Source organism: Tribolium madens, unplaced genomic scaffold (assembly GCF_015345945.1).
Source record: "Tribolium madens isolate multiple individuals breed KSU strain unplaced genomic scaffold, Tmad_KSU_1.1 Scaffold_96;HRSCAF=242;Tcas5.2_LG5, whole genome shotgun sequence".
In the NCBI taxonomy this organism is placed as follows: Eukaryota; Metazoa; Arthropoda; class Insecta; order Coleoptera; family Tenebrionidae; genus Tribolium; species Tribolium madens.
The window spans coordinates 12,753,866-12,768,750 of record NW_025401068.1 but is presented as its reverse complement, the minus strand read 5'-3'; the positions used below and the strand labels follow the sequence as shown (position 1 = coordinate 12,768,750).

At 32.2% G+C, this 14,885-nt stretch overlaps 1 protein-coding gene across 1 annotated transcript; it reads left to right on the top strand.

Moving 5' to 3' along the window:
* Positions 1-300: 300 nt before the first annotated feature.
* Positions 301-13,936, top strand: LOC123012585 (protein Wnt-6). Its single transcript, XM_044410605.1, has 4 exons — positions 301-430; positions 7,117-7,334; positions 12,963-13,267; positions 13,317-13,936. The coding sequence occupies exons 1-4, from the start codon at positions 369-371 to the stop codon at positions 13,776-13,778; spliced, it is 1,047 nt and encodes a 348-aa protein (XP_044266540.1). The 5' UTR covers positions 301-368; the 3' UTR covers positions 13,779-13,936.
* Positions 13,937-14,885: the final 949 nt, after the last annotated feature.

Genomic DNA, 14,885 nt, shown 5'->3' with positions numbered 1-14,885 from the left:
ACTGTATCTTAGAGGCACAATTTTTCTGAATTCAAAAAAAAGAAGAAAAAAAATGTTTAAATCAAGATCTCTTCTTGTGAAATTGGCAAAGTCCCTGAGAGTGTAATATCTGTTTAAACAACAAGAATGGCCTGGTCCATGGTCACAAGAAATGAAGAGATATTGAGAAGAAACCTGAATTCTTGGATTCAGTTTCTTCCATTCCTTACCAATTTCACCACTTTGAAGATGTCGTCTTCGTCTCCGTAAGTACGTCTTGGGTGTGTGGTTGCGCATGCGGCGGATTTTAACTCACCTGAGAGAATCTCCGGCTCAAGTTGCTGTATCTGGCAGTCATGGGGCTCGCTTAGGTGAGTGAGCGCGTGGTCATGCACGCCGTGCTGGTGTCCGTTTACCTTCTGCTTGTCACCCCCATCACACTAACTTGGTGGTGAGTTTTTATCGTTATTTTCTAATCGCTTCTTCCCCACCACTCGATCCGGAGCGACATCTTTCCGGAACTTTAACACACGAATGTCCACTCTTAACTCAAATTCGGCGATGAAATTAGCGAACTGTAGCCAATTTACCAAATTCTCATAACTATAGGTATAAAAATAAAGAAACATCATTAATAAACATTCTAGACTTGGAGATGGAGGCAATTAACCTAGAGGTTAATTAAATTTAGACTTTTAAAACGAAAAAGTGAAAAACTAATAGGCATGTAACCTAACGTGTTTTATTAATTTATAATTTTTGCTCAACTACGGTTATTATTGAAAAATATGTAGGGATTTAAATGAAATTAAGCAATTGAGGTTTTGGCTTAATGAACAGTGGCTTAGATTAAGAATGTTTAACTGTAAAACAGGTAGGCATACCATGCAACAAGTAAACACAAAGTTTAATCTCTTTTATCTTTATAATGTTTATTATTTCCATTATAAAAATAAAATCAACAGGATGTTACAATTTCCGATTTCAAGCAAATGTGTTTCAATGTAATAATTATTTATTATTGTTAAATAATTCTAAAAACATTATTATTACATAATTAATGTGATATAATTTATTCAAATAATATTAAAATAAAAATTGTTGAATGGTATAATAAGCAGAGTTGTTTGAAACCACCACGAAATGCGTTTTGTGATGTTAGCGACACCGCTTTATTACACGCTTTAATTTATACATTTGTGTATATAAGGTGTAAAATTTATCCTGATTGAGTTATTGTACTTATTGTGTATTAATGTGATGAAATAAAATAACCGGAAAATAGACTTTTAAATGTGAAATGTGTTTCTTGGTTGTTTTATTATTACACACGCATTATTTTTGCTTTTAAATTGCTTTTTAGTTACACCTACTTTTTAACCTTTTATTATAATGATAATAGTAGATTACACACCGAGATGGGAGGTGTTTCATGACTAAGGCCCTAAGCGCCGAGGTGAAGCAATGATCACTAATACTATTGTATTCACAATCAGGACAGAAAGTCAGTAAAGAATTTAACAAATTTTGACTATGACTGTTCAGGTAGGAAAGTGGCAATTTCCCAACCTGAACCTGATATTTCATGTCAATTGGTAAATGAAGTTGAAATGTCATACTTTCCAACATTTCACATGCAATTTGATGACTTTATGATTGTGAATAAAAATTATTGTTATGGCTCGTTGGACGTTTCGTTCAATTTGGCGCTAGAACGCGTTCAGCCTATACTATTGTTTTATGGGACGTTGGCATAAATGCATTTTCACATGTGTCTAATGACTTTATGATAACTTATGTAATATGAAATTTCTGCATATCTCTATACCGGAATTTGTGCGATTTTTTTTTAATAATGCAGAATTGAAACTCATCTTATGCACATTGCGTACTTACACCTACGATTGTTTTAGTGAAGGTTTAATGATTCAACTTGATTGGCTATTAAGCGGTAGCGGCACTTTGTTCATTAATGTCATAACGAATGATGAATAAATAGTTTATTTTTAATTCCCAACTAAATGACTGATGGTAGTAAAAAATGTAAATGGCTTATATTTATCGTGAAAAAAGAAAAGGTAATACAATATATTAAAGTGGGTCAAACGTATCATAATTTCTGAAGCGAAAAATAGAACTATATTGCTTTTGCTAAACACCAAAAGTAAACATAGCTGGTGTCAATATAGCTGTTGAACTCTCTAACATTTTGATGTAAAAGTTTCAAAGTAACGTGTTAATTAACACCAGCGTGCAAGTTAAAGGCTATTACAAGAACACACTGTTTGAGAATGACTATTTAAACATCAATTTACAAAGATCGTTGTGCTAAAAAGAAGTTCATCCAGATGCTGTTTCAGGTCCAAAATTTCGTCTCTGCGAAAGCGACATTTCGCTCTAAATGCCTTATTACATGGTGTTTTTAGATATCCATCACTAATTGAAAGCACCCACAAGAAACAATATCCAAAATAAATATTTAAGTTGATTCAACTTTGTATTAGATAACTTTTTTATTATTGGTATTCATGGTTCCGAGAAAAATGGACCAGACTTACGACATATTTTTATCAAATTTTGATAAAGTCTTCTCACAGTAAAACAAACATTGTAAATCAAGAACACATCGTTCGTAGAAGAACAACTGGTGGGTGAAAAGTAAGCACATATTTACTTTCCCAGTTTAATTTTCAGCTAAATCCTAAATCAAACCAAGTTTTTGAAACTATTTTTGAGAGGTGGACTATAATCGCATTACTAGTACAATAATGGCGACTTTTAGTATGGTGGCATTGGCAGCATTGAACTTTACTAAAAATTCTTTGACGGTTGTCAGTTCGGGGCAGGGTGAATTGCGCTCAGTTTTAAAAATAGGTATAATAAGGCTAATCCTTAAAGTAAACTGCGCTCAGTAGGGAAATGTCTATCTTATAAGTTTGACCAAATTACCAAATTTTTTAAAACATATTTGTGTTCAGTAAATGTAAATAATAACCTATTTCGTTTTTGTTTATTTTGAAATGCAAAGATTTGAAATGCTGAGATATATCGACCGACCTGAGCGCAGTTCACAAGGGATTAACGCAACGCAGGTAAGTAAAAATTTCCTGAGCGCAGTCCACTGTAGGGATTAAAAAGCCCCGCTTGAAGTGAGCGCAGTTCACCGGCACCTGTCAGTTCGAAAATTCGAAATTGCGCTCAAAACAAAGCAAAGAGAAAAATGTCCCAAGAAAATGGAGTGTAAACTTCTTGAATTAACAGAAATTGCAAAAGCTGCCATTTAGAGGATATTTTAATCCCAATAGTGTGGAACAAATTGTTTACAATTACTTTGCAAATGTTTATTTATTTAATATTACAGTTGTTAATAAATAATTATTAACATTAAATTCTTTATTTCAATTTTGTGTTTCTGTTTACACTGATAAAAGGATCAAATACATTTAGTGCGCAAGAAAAAATAGTCTATATCACTCGGAGCAGGAAGTTTTTTTCGTGTTTCAATTATTTTGCACTGTCTTGGCTGCAAAAAAAAAACACTTATTTAATGGCAAGAAAACTTTAAAAGATTGATTTCAGAATGAAATGGTTTTGCGACCAAATTGTTGCATTAGAAAAACAATAATCATAATTTTTAAACAAATTTCTGTTTCTTTTTATTAAAAAATCGATGCAAGCCATACTAGGCACATACGCTGTGCAGACCTTCAGACTGAAGTGTGAGAAATCATCTGTTGACAGAGCAGAAATAACACAGAGCGCGTTGATGTAAAGGTGAAATTTTATTTATTTTTCTATATACGCTTGTATTATTGTAATTGTCTGATAAGTTGTTTGATTAAACTTGGTATACAAGTAACGAAAGCGACTGTCAGTTGTTCCAAAAGAACCACGCACTGACCCTTTAGTGTTTTTCTGGTTTTGTTTATTAAATTCCTCAATTCCGGGTTCTACATAAATTTTCAAAACAGATTTTATATGTTAAAGACATGTCGACGATTGATGAAGAATTTTCTATAAATACACAAACTAATTTTACGAAAGACTGCAAATCGACGGTAAGGATGGATTTCCAAGTAAAATTTCATTTTTGAGTGTTAGTTTGGTAAATAATAAAAGTTGTGGAATTGTGTCTGGAATTTTTAAGGCACCTCCTATCGATAGCAAGTTGACCTTTCCCGTCAAGTTGATTCCACCAATACGACCACTGATTATTTATTACTACTATCAGGAGTCTTGATTGTACGTCCTTGACACAAGTGTTATACGTATTGATATCTGTTGTTTTCTCCAATCACGCCTCACGGGACGTCCCATGGGTAGCCATTGGTCGTCGACGACTACCACCCTCAAGCCAATATTTCACCATTATAGTAAAATTCAGGAGGGTAGACCATTTTTATTTTTTCATTACCAACTTAAAAAATTCTATCACAATGTAAATTGAAACAATTAAAGGGTCTCTAAGGATGGTAGCCTTGAACATTAATTCATTTGTACTTCAACTACACCACTTAAATGTCATGTTCGAGTGAATTTGCCAATTTGACACTGACTTTTTGGTATAATTTGCAAGTATTTTTCGTTTATTGGTTCATTTCTTGCTTTTGTTCTGAGTCTCATTGGTTTCTTTTAATAATTCCTTACGATTAAGTAACTTTCATGAAATCAGGCATAAATGCACTTGTGTTAGTGTAAAAAATTGAAATAATGAGGGGTCACCGATAAAAATTAGCCCCCCATCATCTTTTATTTATTCTACAAAAAATGGGGCTAATCTTATAAAAAAACATTTAAATGCTGTTTTAGTTCTTTACGTATTGTGTCTGCTAGCACAAACCACACTAAATAAAATTGTGATTATTTGAGATATTTGAGCGTTGTTTAAGAAGTCCATTATTTAAGGAAGTAATTAACAGTACAAACTGAAATCAACTCATTATTTTGATTCTGACATAAGTAATTTTCTGGTCTTCATAAGATCAGAATAAAAGCTTCTTAACATTTTTTGTTTGTTTTCGAGAGATATGTAAGATGCAATTTTTTTTGTAGATGTCTTGAATTTCAACTTTTTCTTTTTTCTTAGCTGGAAGAAGGCATAAGATTGTCTATGGTTTTAAACCCTTAAAAAAACTCAATGTAAGAAATTATTTGTTCATGCTCCTTATGTTTATGATGATTCCTATTTATGACACACAGATTTTGCATTCGTTTTCTTCTCAACTTACCCACTGTTCTTTAGAAAATCGGTTTTATACTGATGTACAGGGTGCTGCATTTTGGATGTCGGAATAGGGAATCTCCGAAACTAAGAGGTTTAGCCAAAAACGAGTGATACATTCTGGGGCTCATTTTTTGAGAAAATAATATTGGTTAAAACCGCATCCCGCTATCGTCTTTTGTTTTCGACTTATAGACAAAAATTGACATTTTAGCGAAATCTAAAAAAATTCATATCTTCGTTATTATAGAAGACACAGATTTGAAATAAAGACATTATATAGGCACTTTTTTACGAGGAATTTAATAATGTAGTTAACAATTTTTTTCAGTTAGTAGTTTAGCCGTAATAAGATAAACTTATATTTTTTTAAATGGAAATCATAGGCGGGTATGGCAATTTTGAAAAGCTTATTTTTTTCTGATCTAAAAAATATATATTTGTAACAAAATATTTTTTATAACTATACTTAAAAAGTGAAATACATATTTTGTGTGATAATAGTTGGCCATGGAAAAACTATTTCACTCCAAATGTGTAAATAATAATCAATAAGAGTTTTGTGAACTGTAAAATAGATGAAAAAATAGATACAATTATAAAAAATTTAAAAATATGATAGGTACGTTAGAAGTATTGAACAAATATCCGAGCGCCTCAGAACAAAATTATTACATATTTTTAAAAAATCAAAAAATAGGACAAACAAATGTGTCAACAGTCAACACAATTAGAAAAAACATTTTTTTGATGATCTATTGGAGATAGTATAACGTTTCACATAGACGGAATTTGGGTATTTGAATAACCATATCGTCATTTTTGTGTCATATAAAATATATTTTATTGAAGAATTAAAGCGGCTTTTTTTACAACACTCTATGTATCACTAGAAATTACAATGGTAATGATAGCTTGTTTAAAAACAAAGAAATGTCGCCAATAAGTTGATTTACAATTTATTTTGCATCTTTTCCATAACTTAGTACTTAGAAAACTATTTCATTAGTGACACTGGTTGAATATAATATAGTTTAAATCCTTTTAGTTGAAGATGCAACATTTTTTCATGGCCAACTGCGAACAAAAATCAAAGATAATTTTTTGCTAAAAAAGTATTATAATAATTTGTTACAAATATATATTTTTTAGATAGGAAAAAAACAAGCTTTTTAAAAATGACATAGCCATTTATGATTCCCATTTAAAAAAATACAAGTTTATTTTATTACGGCTAAACAAACAACTGAAAAAAATTGTTAACTACGTTTTTAAATTCTACGTAAAAAAGTGCCTCTATAATGTCCTTATTTCAAATCAGTATCTTCTATAAGATATGAATTTTTTTAGATTTCGCCAAAATGTCAATTTTTGTCTATAAGTCGAAAACAAAAGACGTTAGCGGGATGCGGTTTTAGCCAATATTATTTTCTCAAAAAATGAGCCCCAGAATGTATAACTCGTTTTTGGCTAAACCTCTTAGTTTCGGAGATTCCCTATTCGGACATCCAAAATGCAACACCCTGTACACTAAAAATTCCAAAAGCATTGCAAAACATAATGATGTAATAAATACACTGCATGTAGAACGTCATTTCGAATCTATTACATTAAATTTTAAATGTGAAGAATCGTGCAACCCCGTGATTTTTCCGAAACACTTTTTCTACTTTAGACGTCAAATGTGTATATGATTGAAGCATGCAGTGTTTCTAAATTCACGCTTAATGAGTCCATTAACTAATCATGGCCTCTGAGCATTAAACCCAATGTTTATAAACATGGTGTCAATGAAGACCTGGACATACTTTATTCACACCATCACCTGTGCGTAGACAAAAATAAACTGTAACCGAATTGTTGATGTCTTTCTCCATAAACACTGAAAATATCTCTAGTTGCTTTTTTTGTTATAGGGCCGCTGGGAGTCAATTGGTCATGGATCCGCGCACAATTTGCAAAAAAACCAAACGTCTAAGGGGTAAAATGGCTGAGATTTGCAGCAAACAAGCATTAGTGGATCAAATAAGGCTCGGGGTCGAATTGGGACAAAGAGAATGTCAGTATCAGTTTAGGTTTAGAAGATGGAATTGCACATCTTCGAGAAAAAGTATCAGAAAAGTGCTCTTGCGAGGTAAGATGTTGAAAAAATCAACTTGACGAAAACTATCGACGACAAAGGACAATGGACAGTAGCGTGGAGAGATTTATAGCGAGCGGTCGCATACCTGATGAGGCCATTTCCAAATCTGTAAACATTTTGCCCTTACCCTAGAATGCAAGTTTTTATCGTTCTGTCTCGATTTCAATTAAATTTGATCGGTCATAATAATTATTTCGTGCGTGATCTTTGGAAGTAATGGAAGTTCTAACTATCTGAAAAAATGGTACTCTCCACGTTTGGTAATTTTTTTGTTGAATATTTGTTCATATTTTGCAAAAATAAGAAAAAACTCAATTTTCTAGAGGTTTCACACAAAAAATATTTTTAGCAGTTATTTCATGTAAAACTAAAGTACTTTCCACGCTTAGTGAATTTTTGATTAAGATTTGAAACAGTTTAAATTTTGGAAGAATAAGAAAAAAATTGAATTTTGTAGAAGTTTTACATCAAATATAAGTAGGTTTTTTTAGCAGTTGTTTTATCTGAAAAAAGGTACATTTAGTGATTTTTTTGATTAAGTTTTGAAACAGCTTTATATTTTGCAAGAATAAAAACAAGAATTTTCTATAGATTTCATAACAAAAATGGTTTTTAGCAGTTATTTCATCTGAAGAAAAACGGTATTTTCCCGTTTAGTGATTTTTAGATTTGAATTTTTTTCAAACAGTTTGAAATTTTCTGGTTACGCCACTGTCCGAACTCTCTTGATTTATGTTATCCAATTATTATTTACTGAAGTTTTTTTCAATATTATATTTCTCGATTTCTATAACAAAAAGTTTTATTCTGTCATATTTATGTTTTAAAAAATGAGAAATCCTGATTTTTGACAGCTCCATATTGTCTTTATAACCATATTTTAAGATATTTTTGGATCTAAATACTCGTATTTTCCTTATAACAACTTTTTTTTTTAATCTGTGATCTTAGCTGAGGCTAAAATTTTGTTTATAGCTATAATCGGTTAGGTACTGCTCAAATAAAATTTATTTTTTGTTACACCGGAAGTGGATATAAAATGAAATGAAATGAAATGAAATGGATTACTCAAGTGATTTTGATAGAGTTTTCATTCGTCTTCCCTGTACTTAAGTTTAACCGTTTTCGAAATCTCTAGACCTTTTTAAAATCTTTTGGATTTGAATCTTCCTATTCAAAAATCGATAAGTCTACCATTTTTTATTATGTTGGAACCGTATTTGGGTATACGAGAGAGAACGGTTAGGTCTTTTCTTTGGTGTATTCAAACTTGGAAAAATAATTAAAAAACCGCCAAACGTTTAGGAAACTTCAAATACCCTTAATTCAATTTTTCTAAATGAAACACCTCAATTTTTTCTTCACTAAATGGATATTGTGAGGTCATAAAAATAAGAAAAAAATAGGAAATCAAAGTTATTCAAATTTAGATTAAATAAATTTAATTTGTATTTACGAAAAAAATAACACAATTGTAAAAAAAACTTGTCGTTTTTTCAGTGAGAAATATTTCCATGGCAAACTATGCGAAAACTCATGGATAGCAATGAATTTCTTCCATTGTAAGGAAAAGTTAAAATAACTTGAAAATCATTAAATTTAGGCATAGAGAATGTTAATACAGATCGATGCAGAATTAAATTCTCTTTCATTTAGTGACGAAAAAATTGGGGCCTTCTATTTGAAAAAATTCACTTACGGGTATTTGAAGTTTTCCAAACGTAACCTTAAATTTTGAAAGTTTGTTAATTATTTTTCCAATTGTAAATACACGAAAGAAAAGATCTAACCTTTTTTTTCATATGTCCAAATATGATTTCAAAATAATTAAAAATGGTAGAGTTATCGATTTTTGGAGAGGAAGATGCAAATTAAAGGAATTTCAAAAAAGTCTAAATATTTCAAAAACGGTTTTTAGGTCTGATCAAAACTTTCTCAAAATCACTTGAGTAATCCAAAAATGTAATAACTTCTAATGTGGGGTTTAGCTGGAACAGCCTGTATTTGAAAGAAAGGCTAGGAATAAAGCATCAGACTGGTCTGTACCCAGAAAACATCACCATAAATTTGCTACCAACCTGACAAACGGAATGCTCCGTGGAGATGCCATGTATCGGAGCAAATCCGTCGAAGATGGCACGCAATTATTAAAGAACATTCCGTTTTCGATCCGCTTTGTATTTTTAGCGATAATTAGCATTCTTGTTTTTTCAAATTTTTAACATAACGTTTCAAGTGGAGATTTTTCTCACGCTATTCTATTGATGATTTGCAAAAGTGCATAAAGAGGTGTAAATTAATAGTTCACCAGTCGATGGAGATATGGACTGCGATAAGAGCCAGGTAGCTGACTGGAGATTGTACAGGGCTTGTCACTAAGCTTTTAAATCTTTTAGTTTCCGCCGGACTATTAACCACTTAAGATAAAGGACCTGCTAAGATAACCGACTTGACTTATTGACTGGAGTTTCAAGTCGCTATACTTGAAAAAGCTTGCAGGATTAAAGTTTCTCACTTTACGAAAATCGAAAACAAATCAAATCAAATCAAATATCTTTATTAGTGTTAGAATACCTGAGTGGCATTTACACAAGTCTAGTGACTCTACAAAGTAAATAAACATATAAGCTAATTTATTCTAAGTGAGAATTTATAAGACAGAAAAATCAAAACTAAAAAATTCCTCAAAAATGATTAAAATGATTTTTTCACTAAAAAATTTTTGACAAAGTTTTTAAACAAATTACAAGGTAATATTTTGATACTAAGAGGTAAAGTATTGAAGAATTTTAAACAGTAATAGTTAACAGCGTCTCGAGAGCGGTTTAATCTTAAGAAATCATGGTGAAGTAAGTCTTTGTGACGAGTAAAGTGTCCATGGTCTTGAGTTGAAAATTTTGAAGAGTTATTTTTTACAAAAAGTAAGCAAAAAATGTACAATGATGGAATCGTCATGATTTGTAGATCCGCGAAACTCTTGTGGAAACACTCTCTGTACCTTAAATTGTTAATAATCCGAATAGGTTTACATTGAAGAGCAAATAGAATTTTCGTATGACAAGAATGCCCCCACACTAGTAGACCGTACATTAATAGGCTTTGTATGTAGGCATGATAATTGTTTTTTTGGATGAAACATGCAGGAGTTGTCTTAGTACGTATATTTTTTGTGATATTTTATTTGCAATAAATGTTATGTGATTTTCCCAAGTAAGTTTATTGTAACATAAAGACCTAATAATTTAATAGCTTTTGGAGTTTCCTCGATGTTCCGTAACGAAAATGTAATCAATTGTGTTTTGTCTTTATTAAGAGATAATCTGTTTGATTCAAACCATATTTTGATTTCATTATCCGAGGATAAGGCAATATTATGTAATGATTCAGTATCACTGTGACTGTCTACAATTGTGGTATCGTCTTCGAATAATATTATATTAGAACGAGTCGCCATGGGAAGATCATTTATATAAATTATAAACAATAAAGGTCCTAATACTGATCCTTGAGGAACACCAAATCTATTATATTGACAGCTGGAAACTTTATCTTTATATTGAACAAATTGTTTGCGATCTCGAAGATAAGACGATATTAAAGCAATACTATTAGAAGAAAAATCATAGTGTTTCAGTTTATCCAAGAGGATGCTATGGGTAATGCAATCAAAAGCCTTAGTTAAATTATAACAAGCTGCAAAGACGTGATTTTTATTTTCAAAAGCATCAAAAACTAGCTGTGACACGAGTTGTAAAGCAGAAGTAGTCGATCTGTTACATCTAAACCCAAATTGACTCTTGGAGAATAAATGAGTATTTTCAAAGTGAAAACTTATTTGATTTTTTAGTAGTATCTCGAGAATTTTGAAAGGATAGGTGTTAAAGAAATTGGTCGATAATTTGCAGGATTATTAACGTTTCCTTTTTTGAAAATGGGTATTATCTTTGATAGTTTTAAATATTGCGGGAAAACATTGGTAACTAGACACAGATTAAAAAGCTTAGTTAAGGGAGAGATTATGAGGTTTTTGATAGTTAGAATGATAGTGGAATTAATACCATATGCATAACTAGTTTGCACCGTGACTTCGTCCACGTAGATTTTCGATATAAACTTTTGTTAATTTCAAAGTCTGAATGTGAAGTTAGTCTGTTTATTTTTTTTTCTTGATTTATCAACTCAAAACAACGTGGGAGCAGAGAGCTGATTTTTAAGAAAATGATGAAAGCACTGTACAAACGCTTAAACCCGATTTCACCTCCTTGAATTTTCAAAAAGTGTATTCTTAGTACACTTCTACACCATCAAAAGTGAAAATTCTAATTTTTATGTTTATAATTTCGTTTAAATGTTTGCACTCTATTTCATCCTGTTATAGATTGGTTTTTTAAATGTGCCTGATTAGTGCACTTCTCCACTCTCTAGGAAAAATATTTTCGAAATTCATGTTTCTTTTGTTTGTTAAAGTGTTGACAAACCCATTAATATAATAAAACTTATTAATATAATTTAAAAAAATCTTTTCTTAGCGGACCTCTACACCCTCTAAGAAATATGTTTCCCAAATGGTTTACATCCCATTTCATCCTCTTAGAGGTTAATTTAAAAAAATTCTTCCCTAGCGAACCTCTACACGCTCTAAGAAACATATCTTCTCAATTTCATATTGTTAGTTTCGTTTAAATGTGTACACCCCTTTTCACTCTCTTTTCTAAGAGGGTGAATAAGTTTTTATTTGATATTTTTAAAAAACTCATCTTAGTGCACTTTTACAACTGTTAAATAACATATCTCCCAATTTTTTTGTTTCAATCTTCGTTTAAATATTTACACCTCATTTCATCCTCGTATAGATTGATTTTCGAAAAATCTTTTCTTAGCGGACCTGTACACCTTTTAAGAAACATATCTCCCAAATTTCATGTTTCTAATTTCGTTTAAACGCCTACACCGCGTTTCACCTCCTTTTCTAAGCTTTCGCTTATTATTAAAAAAAAATCTTTTCCTAATGCAGCTTTATATCTGCCAAATTTCATGTTTGTCGCTTGAGTAGTTTAGGCTGTGCGTTGTCTGTCAGTCAGTAACGACACTCTTTTATATATTACTGTTTTTTTAAGCATCTCTCACATCATTTATTGAAAAAAGTTTAAATTCAAAAGAATTTGTATTTTTATTATTTGCCAGTCAGTTACTAGCGATTTTTCCAATCCATCAATAATGTTTTGAGCAATATTCGAAAACTAATTGTTGAACATTTTAATTAAACTAGTATTGATGCGTATAGAGTTATGCGTATCTTAATGATCGATCTAAGTGGATTTATTAGCGCGAAACTTGATGCATCGCATGATTCAGGTCTCATCAATCGCACTTATATCTCAGTATCTTAATCAGATTCCTGCAGTGATACCACCGGTCTGGATAATTGTCATTCACAGTCTTTCGAAAGCGATAGTGATCTTCGCATAACTTGCTCGCTCATGGTAAATCACATTTGCAATTACTATTATTGGCGGTGAGAAACGACAAGAACTGGCGCACAACAGATAAAAATCAACATCACAACCGGCGAATGATGTCGCATCAAAATATCATCGGAATTGTTTCTTTTTTTTGCAGATACCAGAGAGACGGGCTTTGTCAATGCCGTGTTAGCAGCCGGTGTGACCTACCAGGTAACAAGGGCATGCACCACAGGGGAACTCCTTGGATGCTCCTGCGACAGAAAAATGAAGAGCAAAAAAAATAAAAAGAGACTGAAAATGGCATCGATGCCGGAGGGTGACTGGGAATGGGAGGCTTGCGGGGGCGAAAACATCGATTTTGGATTAAAAAAATCCAAAGACTTTCTAGACACGCGATACAAAAAACGAAGTGATATGAAAACTTTAGTCAAGCTACATAACTACGTTGCCGGCAGAATGGTAAGTCGCCCAAATTTTGGTCTGTTTTGGAGGCAATTTCTTGTTCTAGGCAATCAAAAATCATATGAGAACAGAATGCAAGTGTCATGGTCTTTCGGGGTCATGCACTCTGAGAACATGCTGGCGCAAGATGCCCCCCTTCAGGGAGGTGGGAAATCGGCTCAAGGAGCGGTTCGATGGCGCTGTTAAAGTGATTGCAGGCAATGACGGCCAAAGTTTCATGCCTGAAGACTCCTCCATCAAGCCTCCGGGCAAAACGGGCTTGGTGTATTCGGAGGAATCGCCACATTTTTGTTTACCAAACAACACTTTGGGCTCTTTTGGGACGCAAGGACGCACCTGTGTTGAGACTTCACCCGGTGAAGAAGGCTGCAGCATACTCTGCTGCGGAAGAGGCTCCAAAAGTCATGACGAAACCGAAGAAAAGAATTGCAAGTGCAAGTTTTTGTGGTGCTGTGAAGTTAAATGTGAAAAATGCAACGAGACGCGTACGATTAGTACTTGTTTGTGATTTTATTTCATAGTGTTTATTGACTATTATTAATTTTTATCTAGCTGTATATACCAATTTGTTACTAATTGTTGTACACACTTTTATACAGAATAACACGGCTATACTAAACGAGCAAAATTGTAAACGCGTGTTACTAATAAAATTATTGAACATTGCTTGTGTTTTTGTTTTTTTTTCAAAAATTTGAAAAAACTGATAGAAAAACGATGATTTGTTGCGTCAGTAACCAGTGAACATTTCAATCAAGGTAAGCATAATGTAGAAATTGTAAACTCATGGTATGTAATGCTATCTTTGTTGTTCGTGACAGCCCTACAATACCCCACGAACAAGAACAATAACTAAATGACTAGCATAATGTATGCCACTTTTTTATAGGCAGCCAAGCTCATAACATGCATATTTGTCTAATTAACTCTGATCTCTTGAAAGCATGATTCGGCTGAATCATCAAACAAAGATTCATCTACCTGAATTGTAGGCTATTTAATGAGAAATTGACTTGTTTCGCTTCAGTTTGTTGACACTTGACAAAAAATAATAAAAACAACGGAGATAGATTTTTAAGTTAAACACAAATTCGTACACAATAAATAATAAACTCTAGATAACTCTATTTCATCTATTTAGAGTAATTTTTTTACGCTACATTTTGTGTTACAGTAGATTAATTTTGATCTCTAAAGACGTCAGGGATAGAGTAAAATAACACTATTTTGTGCGTTCATTAACCATGTAGAGTGAAGCAAATCTATACAGGGTGTTTCAATGAAAACGAGCCACCGAATATCTTAGAAACTAAAGACTTGGCAAAAACACCGAAACAGGTCGATTTTGTTTCCGAGGGGGGCATTTTTTGTAATAATTTTTACTTCAATAACCCCTTAACCCCCACGCACCCCAACTTTAAAAATTTAAATAGCACTACCTTAATTGTTGCACATCAAATGAAAGCTATTGTAGCAAGGTTTTCAAAACATTTTACCAAAATTGAATTAGACTATCCATGAGATACAGGGTGTTCTAATAGAAACGAAAATAGAAAAAATTTGCAAAAAAAAACGAAACAGGTTAATTTTGTATTTAAAAGGGACATTTTTTGAC